Source organism: Gracilinanus agilis, chromosome 5 (assembly GCF_016433145.1).
Source record: "Gracilinanus agilis isolate LMUSP501 chromosome 5, AgileGrace, whole genome shotgun sequence".
In the NCBI taxonomy this organism is placed as follows: domain Eukaryota; kingdom Metazoa; phylum Chordata; class Mammalia; order Didelphimorphia; family Didelphidae; genus Gracilinanus; species Gracilinanus agilis.
Window position 1 is genome coordinate 311,058,881 of NC_058134.1, and position 15,291 is coordinate 311,074,171.

A 15,291-nucleotide genomic window follows, 5' to 3' on the forward strand; every position below is an offset into this window, starting at 1 on the left:
CTCTCTCTCTCTCTCTCTCTCTCTGTCTCTCTCTCTCTCTCTCTCTCTCTCTCTCTCTCTCTCTCTCTCGCTCTCTCTCGCTCTCTCTCGCTCTCTCGCTCTCTCGCTCTCCTGCGAGGCTGTGCCCTCCCTCAGTTTCCTCGAGCCACCTGTAATCCCAAGAAGCATAAGCCCAACTAGCAATTGCCAGCGGTTACCATTATAAAGACAATGTAGACATGTTTTAAAGGAAAGGTAAATATACAATCCGTGTTCGGAGGAAAAGACTCCATCTCTTATGAAGCAGTTCAGGGAGAAAAGAAGCAAGATTGTCCCCCCGCCCCTCCCCAGTGGCAGTATCGCTCCCAGATCTCGGCCCTTTGGGGGGATGGGTTTTTGTTTGGTTGCTTGTTTTGCTTTCTCTGCTTCCAGTGATTTCCTAGAACCTTTTTTCTTCTGCTCCCTATTTCTGATGGCTCCATTAGCAGTTAGGTCGTTTCCCCTTACGTCTTTCTCATGGACTCAGTGAGGTGACGTTTAAAAGCCCCTCAAGGGATTAATGTCTGCCTCATAAAGGAATCACCTCGTCTTACACGTAGCTGGACACAGCATGTGACATGGAAATCATGCAAGGTTCATACGTTTTTAATTTGTTGGAAGAATTTTCAGTTGTTCTGAAAGAGTTAGAATACGTTGGCAAAGGCTTGTCTCCCAAAGGTCATGCTCGAAGCGTCTTTCCCTCACCCTAGCAGGCTGTATCCTCCGAGGGGGGCTGCTCCTGTTCCCCTCAAGGAGCTGGGCCTCCTGAGGGTCTGAGATGGGGTAACGATTCTAGATGGCAATGTGGATAGGGTGCCACATTTTGAGTCAGGAAGTATTGAGTTTGAGTCTTGCTCCAGATTCTTATGACCTTGAGTAAGTCACTTAGCCCCTCAGGCTCAGTTGATATTAGTTCCTGCCCTCAAGGAGTTTACAATCTTCTGCTGCTTTTTGTGGCTCTCGGGAAACACTGGAGATTATCAAATTGCCTGACACATGTAGGTGCTTGACATTCTCATCTGTAAAACGGTAGAAATTATCGCACTTTCCTCCCAGAGTATTTGTAAGGCTCACCTGAGAGATCTGTAAAGCATGTAGCAAACCTTCAAACACTGTTATTAGCTAAGCAGTGGTTTGTTCTCTTGGTCGCGCTTACCTCACTCTCCATCAGTTCATACAGGTCTTCCTAGGGTTCTTCTAAGCCACGCCTTCCACAGTTTCTTATGACACAATAATAGTCCCTCATATCTCGCGTCTTACTTGCCAGCCTGGGAGGAGAGACTTGGCTGCCCAAAGCAACGCCTTGGCTCTAACTTTTAGGAAGCCACGGTGGGATATCCTGAACACCATCATCTCATAAAGCAGACAGAAACAGTACACGGTAAAGCCTGTCTAAATAAAAGTGCTCGAGCTACCCAGCCAAGCGAAGACCTCCAAACACGAAAACAGAAAGATGGTTTGCAGAAATTATCGTAGCAAACTGTTTTCTCCACCAAAGACAATGGAACCAACCCCTCCCCTTGTACACTTCATCCCAGCCCCTGAGCTGCCTACAGAGGAAGTAGAAATGACTCTTAATGGGAGCCAAGCGAGGCCAGTCATCCTTCATTCCCTTTCGAGTTCCGCTTCTGATTCTCCAGCCTTTGCTCCAAATTCTAGCTGCCTTCTCATCCTGGAACCTCTCTCTGCCTCTCTAGACCCTTTTCCCACAAAGAACCTCCTCCTGGAGCTGTCATTTTGGAGAGGGCCCAGGCTGGCCACCCTTCATTTCCGTTCCAGTTCTTGTCTGTGATGCCACACCCCTGCACTGGTTAACACCTAACCTTCTAATTCAGCTCCCTTCGGTCTATTATTTTCCCTCATTAGAATATTAGCTCCTTGAGGCAGCTTTATTTTTGCTCATATTTGCCTAGCACATAGTAGGTGCTTAATAAATTCTTTCATGCTTGACTGCTGGAATAGAACAACTATATAAAGAGAAAATTCACACTGGAGAGAGCATTGAAAGACCAATTGATAAAGTGCCAAAAAGAGAGGAAGATATAAAACTTTGGTCCTGTCATTTCCAAAATAAGGTGGCAGAACAAACTCAACAATGACTTTCGCCACACTCGTTCTCCCATTTATACAATATCCTTATGAACATCGTCTATACACACCTTGAGGGCATCCTCAATGAAAGTATTAGTAGGAAACAAACTCGCCTTCACATCTTTACGAGATCACAATTGACTGAAAGGCTTGGAGAATCTCAGACCCTGGTGTGGAGATTTTTATCGACTATGAAAAAGCATTCAGTTTGGCAGAACGAAAGGTGACTGACAAGCTTTTTTATGTCCCTTGAGGGAAGGTGGCGTGAGCTGACTTCTTTCTGCACCAGCACAATGCACCTTCTACCTCCTGAAAGCTCAGCCTCCAACCTACAAAAAGGAGGGCATCCCTTGCTGAGTGGGAAGAGGAGCAATGACTTCTCTGACCCCTCTGACTCCTCTGAGCAAGGGCCTTCCGACTCCTGCTGTTCAGGTCCACCTTCTCTTTCCTGCTGTGCCATCTCCTGCTGATCTAGTAGCAATGGAATAGCCACTGAGGAACATACACATAGGTCCCTCATCAGTGGCTTTGAAAATTTTGTAATTCCAGGCTCCCACGTTCCCAACCCTTCGGCAGAGGCTGGGCCCCCTGTCTAAGTTTACGTTTTCATCTGTCGCTCGTTAAACTCTGGCCTCTTTGGGACTGAGGCAAAATTCAGGGTAGAGGAAAGGTTTGGGGGACAGAAGAGAAGATTATATTATAGTGTCTCCAGATAGCCAGGTACCAGGAACTTGGGGGAAAGAGCAGACCTTTTCTTGGGACTTCCTTCAGCCCTCAAGTAGACGGGTACAGCTGTTGGTGTGAGTCTTTTGTCTGTAGAGCCAGTGGCCCTCCTTGATACATTCCTTTGCCCCATCTCAGTCCTCCTCTCTCTCCTTTTGCTGGTTATGTGGGGCTTCCAGTTCTTGGTTCAGGTCTTTGTTCAGCTCCTTCTCCTCCACTGCAAGATTCTCAGAATCTATCTAGTTCTGCAATAGCTCCTTCCTTTTATACAAATTTTTTTAGAGTATAATCAAGTCTTATGCAATGACTGAACGATTCAAGAAAGGTTAGAGACCTTGTTCACTTGGGTTCTGACTAATTTGATGAAGAGATGTTCCTACCTAAGAATTTATGTGGGTGGGATAATCAATGGAGGCTCTCTTCTATTACTCAATAGGAGTTCTTCTTCCGTTGGAACTTTGCTGCAGTGGGTGGTTAGGCTAATATACTCTTTTGAATAATTAGAGACCTTTATTTAGGAGGCTCTTTGCTGAGGGCTTGGCGAATAGTAAAATGCTATCTGTCCAAAGGAGCAGGTGAAGAACCTTTTCATCTCTTTGGTTGGGACTCTGCGAGGCATCCTCCAATTAATGGTGAACTTTGATGGACCTACATCTACCATGAATCGTTTATTTCTATTGTTAACTCTCAGGTAATTTTCTATGATTTTAAATAAAAAGGGAGAAATGCTCATGCAGTATCGCCATTCCTGGCTTCCCATACACAGATTATAATGGCTTTCATCTCTAGAGGTGATAGATGGATATACAACTTCCTGAGGCAAATTTAAGCTAGTGGAATGGTGAGGAAAGTCTCCTCTTAGCTTAGTCTTTGAACCCAACTTGCAGATCTGTTGCACATCTTTTGATCTAGATCTACCTTAGCTCTGGTTCTGGGGTGCCGGCACTATCCACGTTGAGTCAGTCGTCTGAGTTCTCATTCCATGCAGGCTCTGGGTCCCTTAAGGACTGAACTTGGGCATCTCCTTCTATGTAGATCACTTCCTAGAACACCATCTCTCCCACCCAGTAGCTCAGTAACACCCTCGGACTCTCCTTTCCTCCTGCCTTTCATTTGCTTATTTTCATCCTTCTTTCCCAAGCTCATCCTGAACTACCTCCTCATGGCCCGGTGCTGTAACACATAGAATTCCATGATATGCAGAAGGAAACCTTGCCAACATTACAGAAGGAATACAGACGTAACGTGCTCGTGAGATGATGAGATTTAGAACTGGAAAGAACCATGTCTTTGTACATGTAGAGAACCCGGGTTTCCGAGAAGTTTGAAGGTTTTACAGTGATAGTAGTGGAATAAAACGAGAAAGGTGACCGAGAGCCATTTTAAGAGAAGAAATAAAAAGAATCTGGGGACAGATTGGCTATAGAGACTGGAGAGAGAGAGAAAAGTCAGAAATGACTCCAAAATTTCTAAACTGGGAAGTTGGGTTAAAAAGGGTGTGGAAGAAGGATAGTTGGGAAACGAGGCCGATTTGAAGGAAGCTAGTCATTTCCCTTTTCATATGTAATTGGATGTTATGGCAAAGAACTCTTGTGTGAAAAAATCCAGGGAATTGCATGGAAAAAAATCACAGATGGCTTTACGGATTTGGAGACCATCAGCAGTTAAGTGCTATTTGAAACCAATGAGAGTGGATGACCTCCTTGAGCACTGTATAAAGGTGAAAATAACAAATAAGCAGAGCCTTAAGAAACTGGCAGTTAGGGACACAATGAACGATCGAGGCTAAATAGGAAAGGAAAGTCAGGAGCAACCAGTTTTGTGTCTCGTCTGGGAATGGCAAGTCTGTGAATTTAATCTTCGTTCAATAGAATTATGAATTTCTATTCATAAGCATATACTTAAGAGATGCTGCAGAGCAAAATTTAAATTACAATCAGCTTTGAATAAGAATGGCATTTGCTTAAAGGTTTGGGGTCTGGACGATCTGCTATTAGCAAACATTTTAACTTCTTACTGAACTTTTTTAGATAAAGCAACACAAGGGACTCCATCCTTTACCAATGATTCAGATCAAATCTGCATCTATTTAAGGCACAATCTGTGGTTCTTATCTGGGCCTCTGATGCTGTCATGTAAAAACCACAGACTGGCAAGAACACTAAACATCCTCTCCTGTGGGTGTTACATACACGATCCAGAGTTTCAGGGGCTCCCAGATATGCTTTGAAAAGAATTAGTTGTCTGTCATAGTCTTAGAATAAAATCTGACTATCAGCCCTGAAGCCTTCTTATCCAAGTCAAGCATGAGAAAGGGGCCTGCCAGCTGGAACGGTAAATGCATTGCTCTCTCCTTTAATGAGCTCCTCACTGGAGGCTAAACCAAGGGCCGGACTACAAAGGGAAATCAAGGAATCTTCAAGAGAGTGTTTCACCTGTTCCTTCTGGTTTCTTTTTTCATGATATTTCATGATATTACAAACAGTGGCCCAGCACTGGTGAAGGTTTTTGAGTTCGTGTGCCCAAACTACAATCTCAAGCTGCCGGTGAGCCCTCCCCGACCCTCACATTACCCCAGACAGTGGAGGGAGGAAGCGCTTGCGTTGGGGGGCTGGCAGAAGGCGAGGCATGCCAAAATGTCCTTGGGCACCGGGAAGAGTGGCGACAGAGCATCGCTTCCCCTCCCCCTTCCCCGCCAGCTGGACACGCATGCCAATACTTCGCCAGTGCTGCAATGACCTATGCTTGTTCCCTTCACTAGGTTGGACTGAAGACAAGGATTTAGAGTTCTCTCCTCCCACCTTCCCAACCCAGCTTTTGTACATATTTGGCCAAGTAACTTGAATGTAATATCATCAGTTCATCTGTTTGACACCCATTCTTTCTTTTCATCTTTCTTTAATATAGAGAGGGTTTTGTTTTGGGAATGCAAATAAGATTGAGTGAAGCTTTTTTTTTTTTTAACTCTGCTAAGTGACCCAAGGGTGAAAAAGGTCTAAAAGAAGCCTAATTTAGCCCCTAACCATTAGGTAAAACATAAACATTCTGAGGCATAAAGCAAGGTATAATACTTTCAGAAATCTACCAAAGAGATTTATAGCCTTCTCTGTAGTCCATCCTAGTGTTTAATAGCAAATCTCATAGCTAGACAAAATTTCTCCATATCATTGACCCTGAATGAGTCCACTACGAATTAAATTTATCAAATCTCAACTGGCCCTCGGCAAGGTAATCCTTTTTTTCTTCCTTAATTCTTTTTTTTTTTTTAAACCCTCACCTTCCATCTTAGAATCAGTACTATGTATTGGTTCTAAGGCAGAAAAGCAGGTAAGGGCTAGGCTGTGAGGGTTAAGTGATTTGCCCAGAGTCACACAATTAGGAAGTGTCTGAGGCCAGATTTGAATCCAGGACCTCCCCTCATATCTTCAAGGCTGGTTCTCTATCCACTGAGTCACCTGTCTGCTTCTGTTTCTCTATTCTATTCACCAAAGCAATTATCTCAAAGTTTCTCTTCTATCTTCAGATCTCCAGCAGGACCTATTTCCCACATCTTGTCAGAGAAGAATCTTGCCCCATATTTTTGGAGAAAATAAATGTAATTCCCTCTGATTCCTTTTCTCTTTTTTACCTCATCTCACAAGCTTTTGATGTTATCTCCTTTTGGATATCATTCTCCTTTCATAGAGTCTCTGATGAAGAAGTAACCTTTATCCTCACCCAAGGTGCCCCTACTCATGTCTCTTAATGCCAAGTCCAACAGACTTTTCTCAATTCTCATTCTCCTTGACCTCTTCTCAGTCTTTGACAGTCCTGATCACTTTTTTTCCCCTGATTTTTCTAGATTTTTAGAACACTGTTCTCCTGGTTTTCCTCTTTCCTCTCTGGCCAGTCCTCAGTCTCCTTTGCTGGATCCTTATTCAGATCATGATCTTTGGCCATAAATGTCCTACAGGGTTCTATCCTAAGCCTTTTTCTCTTCTCTATCTCTATATACTAGTATTATTTGGTGATCTCATCAGCTTCCATGGATTAATCACCATCATTATGTTGATGATTCTCATATCTACCTATCCTGCCCTAACCTCTCCACTGACCTCCAGGCTCACATCTCCAGTTGCCTTTCAGATAACTCTGTGAAGTTTGGATAATCCTAATCTCTAATGCCAACTACCTAAAGCCCAGATCTAAATAGCTCTTCACAGAGATTTCTTCAGAGTGATTTCCTACTCTACTCTCCTCACTGTCTAAAATCCCAATTCCTGTTCTTAGCTAAACTAACACTAAACCCCACCTTTGCTGGTTTTAAGGAAAGGGTCTATGTAAGCCTAATAGGGCCCAAATAAGGTCCAAGATCCAAAAAGATCTAGGCCTGGTCTCACAATCAGAAGCCAGAAGTCTCAGGATCACCAGGAACTCAGCCGATATCTACCAGCCAGCAGGATAAGAGAATAGCAGTTAGGATGGGAATATAAGGTAGAAAACAGCTACACGGAAATAGCCAGTCTCTTCCAGGTCAAAACCCCAGAGAGAAGACCCAGCTCAAGGCCCAACTGTCTCTTAGTAATAGCTCAGGTCCCCCCTGCAGAATTCCAGAGTCTCTTACTCTGCTGCCCATGCCTCTGCCCTCTGCAAACTTACACTCTTATAACAATGTCATATAGATATCTTTAAATTCAACATGCACCAAATTCATTATCTTTCCCTCTAAATCTTCTCCCCTCCTACCTCCCTTATTACTGGAGAGAGTGTCCTTCCAGTCCCCCAGGCCCCTGTATCTAATCTATTGCCAAGGCCTATCCATTTCACATTTGCTACATCTCTTGAATATGCCCATTTCTTGCCTCCTCACCTCACAGTTGGACCCTGGTGATAACCTACTGGGGGGGGGGCGGTGCTACTATTCACCCACTAAAATGATTTTCCTAAAGTGCAAGTCCTGTTCGTTCACCCTCTTACTCAGTAAACTCCAATGGTTCCCTCTTACCTCTAAGAACAAATATGGAATGCTCTGTATGGCATTCAAAGTCCTTCCTAGCCCAGCCCCTTTCTACCTTTGCTGTCTTCTTTAGCTTTACTCCCTGCAGCCTCTTCTTTGATGCAATGTCACTGGCCTCCTGACTGTTCCCTTTTCTCTCCTCTGGCATTTTCTCTGGCTGTCTCCCAAACCTGGAATGTTCTCCCTTTGCAGCTTTACCTACTGACTTCCCAAGCTGCCTCAACTAAATTCCCCTCTTTTACAGGAAACCTTTCCCAAACCTTGTAACCTTTATTGTAGAGACTGCTTGTTTGTCTATATTTGTTTGCATGTTGTCTCCTCCATTAGATTGTGAGCAGGGACTGTCTTTTGGCTTCTTTTGCTTAGCTGGTGGCTGGCATATTGAAAGCATTTACATTGCCCTGGGTTTAATTATCATCTCTATGCAGATGACCCATGGATTTAGAAATTCAATCCTGATTCCCTTGAAGTTTGTTCCACATCTTTAGCTACCTATTGGAATTCACACCTAGATGTCCCATAAGCATTTGCAATGACTTTCATTCTAGTCATTCTAGTCACCACAAGTTCTTCACCACATCCCTGACTACTCATTTTACCTCATCTCTTCACATACAGTCATTTGCCGAATCTTGTTGTTTTTCTCTCAGTTCACAAGACCTTTCCCATAAATTCCTTTCTCTCTACTTAGGCAGCCATCATTTTAGTTAAGGCCCTTATCACATTTCTCCTGATCTGTTGCAGTAGTGTCCTAATTCATTATCCTACCTTCAGTCTCTTTCCCCTTGAATACATTCTCCATTTTGAAGTGATTTTCATAAAATTCAAGTTTGACTAAGTCTTTCCTCAGCTTAATAAAATCCTCTGGCTCTTTATTACCACTGGAGTCAAATATAAAATCCTCTGTTTAGCAGGTAAAGTACTTCAAAAACTAGTCTTGGGGTAGCTAGGTGGCTCAGTGGATAGAAAGCCAGACTTGGAGTTGGAAGGTACTGGGTTCAAATCTAACCTTGGGCACTTTCTAGCTATGTGACCTTAACCACTCTTCTGCCTTGGAACCAATAGTTAGTATTGCTTCTAAGACAGAAGATAAGGGTTTGAAAAAAACAAACAAACAAACAATCCAGTCCTGTCATTCCCTTCTAGCCTTCTTGAACACTATACCTCTCCAGATATTCCACAGTCCAGCCAGACTGGTGTTCTTGCTGTTCTTCACACATGACACTCCATTTCCTATCTCAGCACTTTTCCACTGAGTGTCCTTTCCCTGAAATGCTCACTCTCTTCACTTCTGACTCTTAGAATCTCTTTTTCCTTCAACATTAAACTTACAAGGAGGAGGCCCTTTCCTGGTCCCCTGCTACTCTTGCTTTTCCTGCCAAGACTACCGTAAATGCTCTTTACATAGCTTCATTAGTTATCGATATATGTGTATCTTCCCTGTCCCACCGGAATGAAAGATCCTCTGGGGATCTTGAGAGATCCTCAACACCTAGCAAATGCCATTCACAGGTGCTCAATAAATGCTTAGTTAATGATGCATCAATGCAATTCTCTAAAATTCTAAAGAAATTCTTTTAAAAATTGTCTGTCCTTATTTGCCATTTATATTTCTATAATATCTTAAGTGAGGTTGGAACTCTGCTTGATATGTAAAAGCAAATGTGTTATATGTACTGCTGTGAACAAAGTCTCATTTCCTATGGGTAGAATCTGCTTAATACTAAACTGCAAGGTAACCAATTTAGGGAAATGCATATCAGTTCATTGGAATGCCCAAATGAAATATCCTTTTGGTCTCAACATAAATATTCCATGGAATTCAACATGCTAAGAATTGGGGATGGGGGGGAGGGGGAGTAGAAAGAACACTGTGAAACATTACTAACTTCAATTAAATTCAGGAATGTCCATTTGTGAAGTCAGTTAGATATACCCAGAGCAATAATTGCTCTATGATCAAGGACAGGTTATTTTGAAACTCTCTGGGTGTCAGTTCTTTCATCTGTAAAATCCTTGGGATGAATTAGAAAATATCTTCCAAAGTCCTTTCCAACATTATGAAGTTTGTAGTTCTAAGAGGGTCAAGAATGGATAGAGTGATTTGGTTAGAAAGAATATGGAAAGGCCGGATAAAAGTTAAGGGCGTTGTTTCTCTAAAGAAACTAAAAACAGAGAGTTTTATAGGTTTTTATTTATTTTTTAAGCATTATATGTTTCTTATCTGTTAATAAAACAGTATAAATAAATTATAGATAAATGAGAACAACCTTCTAGCCTATGCACATCTATATACATATATGTGTGCATTATATGTACTTAAATACATATGTAGGTTTGAGTGTACACACACACACACACACACACACACACACACACACCATCCTCAGCTTCTTCCCAGAAGCAGGGACCATAAACATGGAGTATAATGCCTGGCTCAGTTGTCTCATCTTCAAAAAGAAGTTAAATTAGATTATCTGAAATTCCAGACATCCTATGTATTGCTTATAGAAATCAAGTGGTGCCATGTACTTGCTGGGAAAGAAGTGCTATGTTAGCAACAGTGGGTGACAAAAGAATAAGAAATGACTTCTACACTAAAAGACTTAGCAATCCAGCTGGGGAAATGACTAAAATATGAGAAATAAGTATAACAGCTTCCCCATTTAATCATTCACAGACTCAAAGGTGTCAGCAAAGATGACCCAAGGGATTCATGCTAAAAATTTAATGGCACTTAAGCAGTAAATAATTGCCCAATCATATTACAGATATGCTTCCCTCTCTGACAATAAGCATGGAAAGAAGCTGAGGATGGTAGATCACTTGACTTTGGAAATTCTAAGCTGCAGTAGGGCCAGATGCCTGTATTAAGTGTGGCACAAATATGGTGAGCCCGTAGAAGTAGAGAGCCATCATGCTGCCTAGATATGCAACCCCAGGCTCTTTTGGATTTCCATTTGATCTGAATCACCATCTGCATTTTGGCATAGGCATCTCAGACTGTCTGAATTGTCCAGTGTATCACCAATCTTCTGGTTGCCCATGTTCTTCATCTCATAGGCATTCTTGATTTTTCACTCTCACTCATCTCACATATCCATCCAATCAATGGATAAATCTTGCCATTTCTACTTCCACAACATTTTGCAAATTGAACTGTTATCCACTCACCACCACCAGAGTTCAAGCCCTCAGCAGAGTTCTCTTGGACTCCTGCTTTCCAATTGATCTCCCTGCCTCAAATCTCTCCCCACTCCAATCTGTCTTCCACATCACTGCCAGCATGATTTTCTTGAAACACAGATTTACTCAGGAAACTGCACTGGATCTTTATTACCTCTAAGAGAAAATATGAGTTTCTCTGTCTGGAACCTAAAGCCTGTCATATCCTGGTCCTAATCTAATTTCCCAGATTATTATACAGTTCTTCCCTTCACGATATAGTTTGACCAGTTGGTGTCCACACATAACCTTCTTGCCTCATCTCATTGCCTTTGCACTAATTCTCCTTTTCTTGTCACTTCTGCCTCTACAGGTCCTTAGTATTTTTCAAGACTCAGCTCATAAAGTTATGAAGCTCCTTGAGGACAAGGACAGTTTTTGCTTTTGTCTTAGTATTCCCAATGCTTAGAACAGTGCTTAGGTCTTAATAAATACTTGTTGATTGATGGAATGAAGAAACACTAAGCAATGTAAGCCCAAAAGTTCCACTTCACTAATAATAGATCCTTTTGATTTTGCCTCTTATTTAACAGAAATATGAGTTCTGCTGGACCTGATGGGAGGAAAGTGATGAGAAGATGTGAAGGACTGATAGATTCTCTCGTGCATTATGTTAGAGGAACCATTGCAGATTATCAACCAGATGATAAGGTAAATTGAGACAAACCAGCAAGAGAAAATTCTTTGCCCTAAGATATTTGTTCTTTTGGCATAATTGATTCTCTATATCCTTAGAGTTGCTAGTATTTACATTGGCCAGTTACTTACACAGATGTTTTATCTAATTAAAGCTCAGTATCCTCCCATCCCTTACTCCACTGGCATGTACCTTCCTTCCTCACTAAAATAGACTTCCATGTGATAGTTAATATATTGTTACTTAAAGGGGCCACTGGGTGGCACACTAAAATAGAATGGCAGTCTGAACCAGAAAGACCTGAGTTCAAATCCAACCTCAGACACTGACTATGTGGCCTTGAGCATTCAATTTAACCATATTGGTGTCAGTTTCCTCATCTGTAAAATGAACTGAAAAAAGCAATGACAAAACACTGCAGTATCTTTTCCAAGAAAACTCTAAATGGGGTCACAAAGAGTCAGACATGACTGAAACAATTGAACATCAGATATTATTTGATCCATAACAATCTATCAATCTAAATAGTTTTTTACACAGCATTAATCAGCAATTGTTTGCCAACATAACTTAATATAACTTTTAAAAAAATTTTTATTTTCAGAAAATTTTCCATGGTTCCATGTTTCATGTCCTTACTCTCCCCTCCACCCACTCTACTCCCCCCACCCCCTGTAACCGATGCACATTTCCACTGGTTTTTACATGTGTCATCAATCAACATCTATTTCCATATCATTGATAATTGCACTGGGGTGGTCATTTAGAGCTAAATCCCAAATCATATCCACATCAACCCATGTGTTCAAGCAGTTGTTTTTCTTCTGTGTTTCTACTCCTATAGTTCTTCCTCTGAATGTGGTTAGCATTCTTTTGCATGAGTCTCTCAGAATTGTCCTGGATCATTGCATTGCTGCTATACAGAAGTCCATTACATTCTATTTTACCACAGTGTATCAGTCTTAGTGTACAATGTTCTTCTGGCTCTGCTCCTTTCACTCTGCATCAATTCCTGGAGGTCTTTCCAGTTCACATGGAATTCCTCCAGTTCACTATTCCTTTGAGCACAATAGTATTCCATCACCAGCTGACACCACAATTTGTTCAACCATTCCCTAATTTACAGGAATACCCTCGTTTTCCAGTTTTTTGCCACTACAAAGAGCACGGCTATAAATATTTTTGTACATGTCTTTTTCCTTATGACCTCTTTGGAGTGTAAACCCAACAGTGGGATGGCTGTATCAAAGGGCAGGCATTCTTTTAGAGCTCTTTGGGCATAGTTCCAAATTGCCATCCAGAATGTTTGGATCAATTCACAACTCCACCATCAATGTCCCAGTTTTGCCACATCCTTTGCTGTCATGTTAGCTAATCTGCTAGATGTGATGTGATACCTCAGAATTGTTTTGATAAGATATTTAGAACACTTTCTCATGTGCTTATTTATAGTTTTGATTTCTTTATCTGAAAATTACCCATTCATGTCACTTGCCCATTTATCAACTGGGGAATGGCTTGATTTTTTCTACAATTGATTTAGCTTCTTATAAATTTGAGTAATTAGACCCCTGTCAGAGTTTTTTGTTATAAAAATTTTTTCCCAGTTTGTCGATTCCCTTCTAATTTTGGTTACATTGGTTTTGTTTGTACAAAAACTTTTTAATTTTATGTAATCAGAATTATTTATTTTACATTTTGTAATTTTTCTAACTCTTGCTTGGTTTTAAAATCTTTCCTTTCCCAAAGATCTGACAAGTATACTATTCTGTGTTTGCCTAATTTACTTATAGTTTCCTTCTTTATATTCAAGTCATTTACCCATTCTGAATTTATCTTGTTATAGGGTGTGAGATGTTGATCTAAACCTAATCTCTCCCATATTGTTTTCTAATTTTCCCAGCAGTTTTTGTCAAATAGTGGATTTTTGTCCCCAAAGCTGGGCTCTTTGGGTTTATCATAGACTGTCTTGCTGACATCACTTACCCCAAGTCTATTCCACTGATCCTCCCTTCTGTCTCTTAGCCAGTACCATATTGTTTTGATGACCACTGTTTTATAGTACAGTTTAAGATCTGGTACTGCTAGGCCACCTTCCTTCATGTTTTTTTTTCATTATTTCCCTTGATATTCCTGATCTCTTGTTCTTCCAAATGAACTTAGTTATAGTTTTTTCTAATTCAGTAAAAAAGTTTTTTGGTAGTTTGATAGGTATGGCGCTAAATAAGTAAATTAATTTGGTTAGAATGGCCATTTTTATTATGTTAACTCATCCTATCCATGAGTAATCAATGTTTTTCCTTAATATAACTTTTAACACAAGTAATTAATCCAGAAACTGAGTCTGGAGATACCTCACTGGTGGGGTAAATGCTAAACACGGTGAAGAATAATTTGTATTCAGAGAAAGCCAAAGGGTAAACCTAGAAGAATAGAGAAAATCCTTAATGAGGCCAAGTAGAACCTCAGAAAAAAGAATGTCCTTGCCACAGGGATTAGAAGAAAGCCTGAAAAAAATTAAATGAGCCTTAGAATAGAATAAGTCAGGAAAGAAAAAGTGGCCAGGACAATTAATAACTTAAAACTTATGGTGGTAAACCTTATTCAAGAACTGGATTCCCTAAAAATTTAGAATTGGCCAAAGGAAAAAAAGTCCTAACTATTAAAACATAATTAAAAGATTAGGGAAAAAATGAAAACTAAGGTATATAGTATCAAAAGCAACTGACCTAGAAAACATGTTGAGGAGAGGTAATTTAAAAATCATTGGACATATTGAGAAAAGACGACATAAAAATTCTTGATTACCTGAAAGTGTTGATCAAAAAAAGAGTAAGCACTATCCTCCAAAAAATTATTAAAGGAGGCGGTTAGATGGCTGAGAGATCCATATCCAAAGATGGAAGATCCTGAGTTCAAATCTTGCCTCAGACACTGCCTAGCCATATGACCCTGGGCAAGTCACTTAACCCCCATTGCCTAGCTCTTACTTCTCTTCTGCCTTAGAATCAATAAAGTAAGGATTTAAAAAAATTTTTTTTTTTAATTTCCTTGAAATTTTGGAACTAGAAAATAAAGTAGAACTTGAAAGAATTTATCAATCAATATCTGTATGAGATCCCAAAAGGAATTGTAACTCCCTAGTTAAAGAGAAAATGCCACGAGCAACTAAAAAGAAATAAGTTAAATACTGTGGAGATACAATAAAGATAACAAGGTTTAGTCTAGCTTCTATATTAAAACAACAGAGGGCATAGTATGCAACATTTCAAAGAGCAAAGGAGCTAGGTTTACAATGAAGAATAGCCTATCCAACAAAGGTGATTATCATTATACAAGAAAAGAAACAATCATTTAAAAAAAATAAAAACTTTCATATATTCTTGAAGAAAAAAACAGAACTAAATGGAAAATTCAATATACATGAATAAGAAGAAACATAAGAAGATAATATAAAAGACCAATTACAAAGCATTTAATAAGGTCAAAATGTTTACTTCTATAAGAAAATGGTATAAGAAAGCCTTAAGAACAATGTCATTAATTGGTTGATTTGAAGGAGCATTTATTTATTTTGCTTATTTTAAGAAGCTTCAAGGTT

General features: G+C 40.4%; 1 protein-coding gene across 1 annotated transcript in view; it reads left to right on the forward strand.

Moving 5' to 3' along the window:
• The window catches only part of PKP2 (plakophilin 2), a 99,735-nt gene that overhangs the window by 51,565 nt on the left and 32,879 nt on the right, over window positions 1–15,291 (forward strand). The window contains exons 11-12 of the mRNA XM_044679309.1: window positions 5,318–5,554; window positions 11,587–11,704. Of these exons, the coding sequence (XP_044535244.1) occupies window positions 5,318–5,554; window positions 11,587–11,704 (355 nt within the window). The remainder of the gene's footprint in view (window positions 1–5,317; window positions 5,555–11,586; window positions 11,705–15,291) is intronic.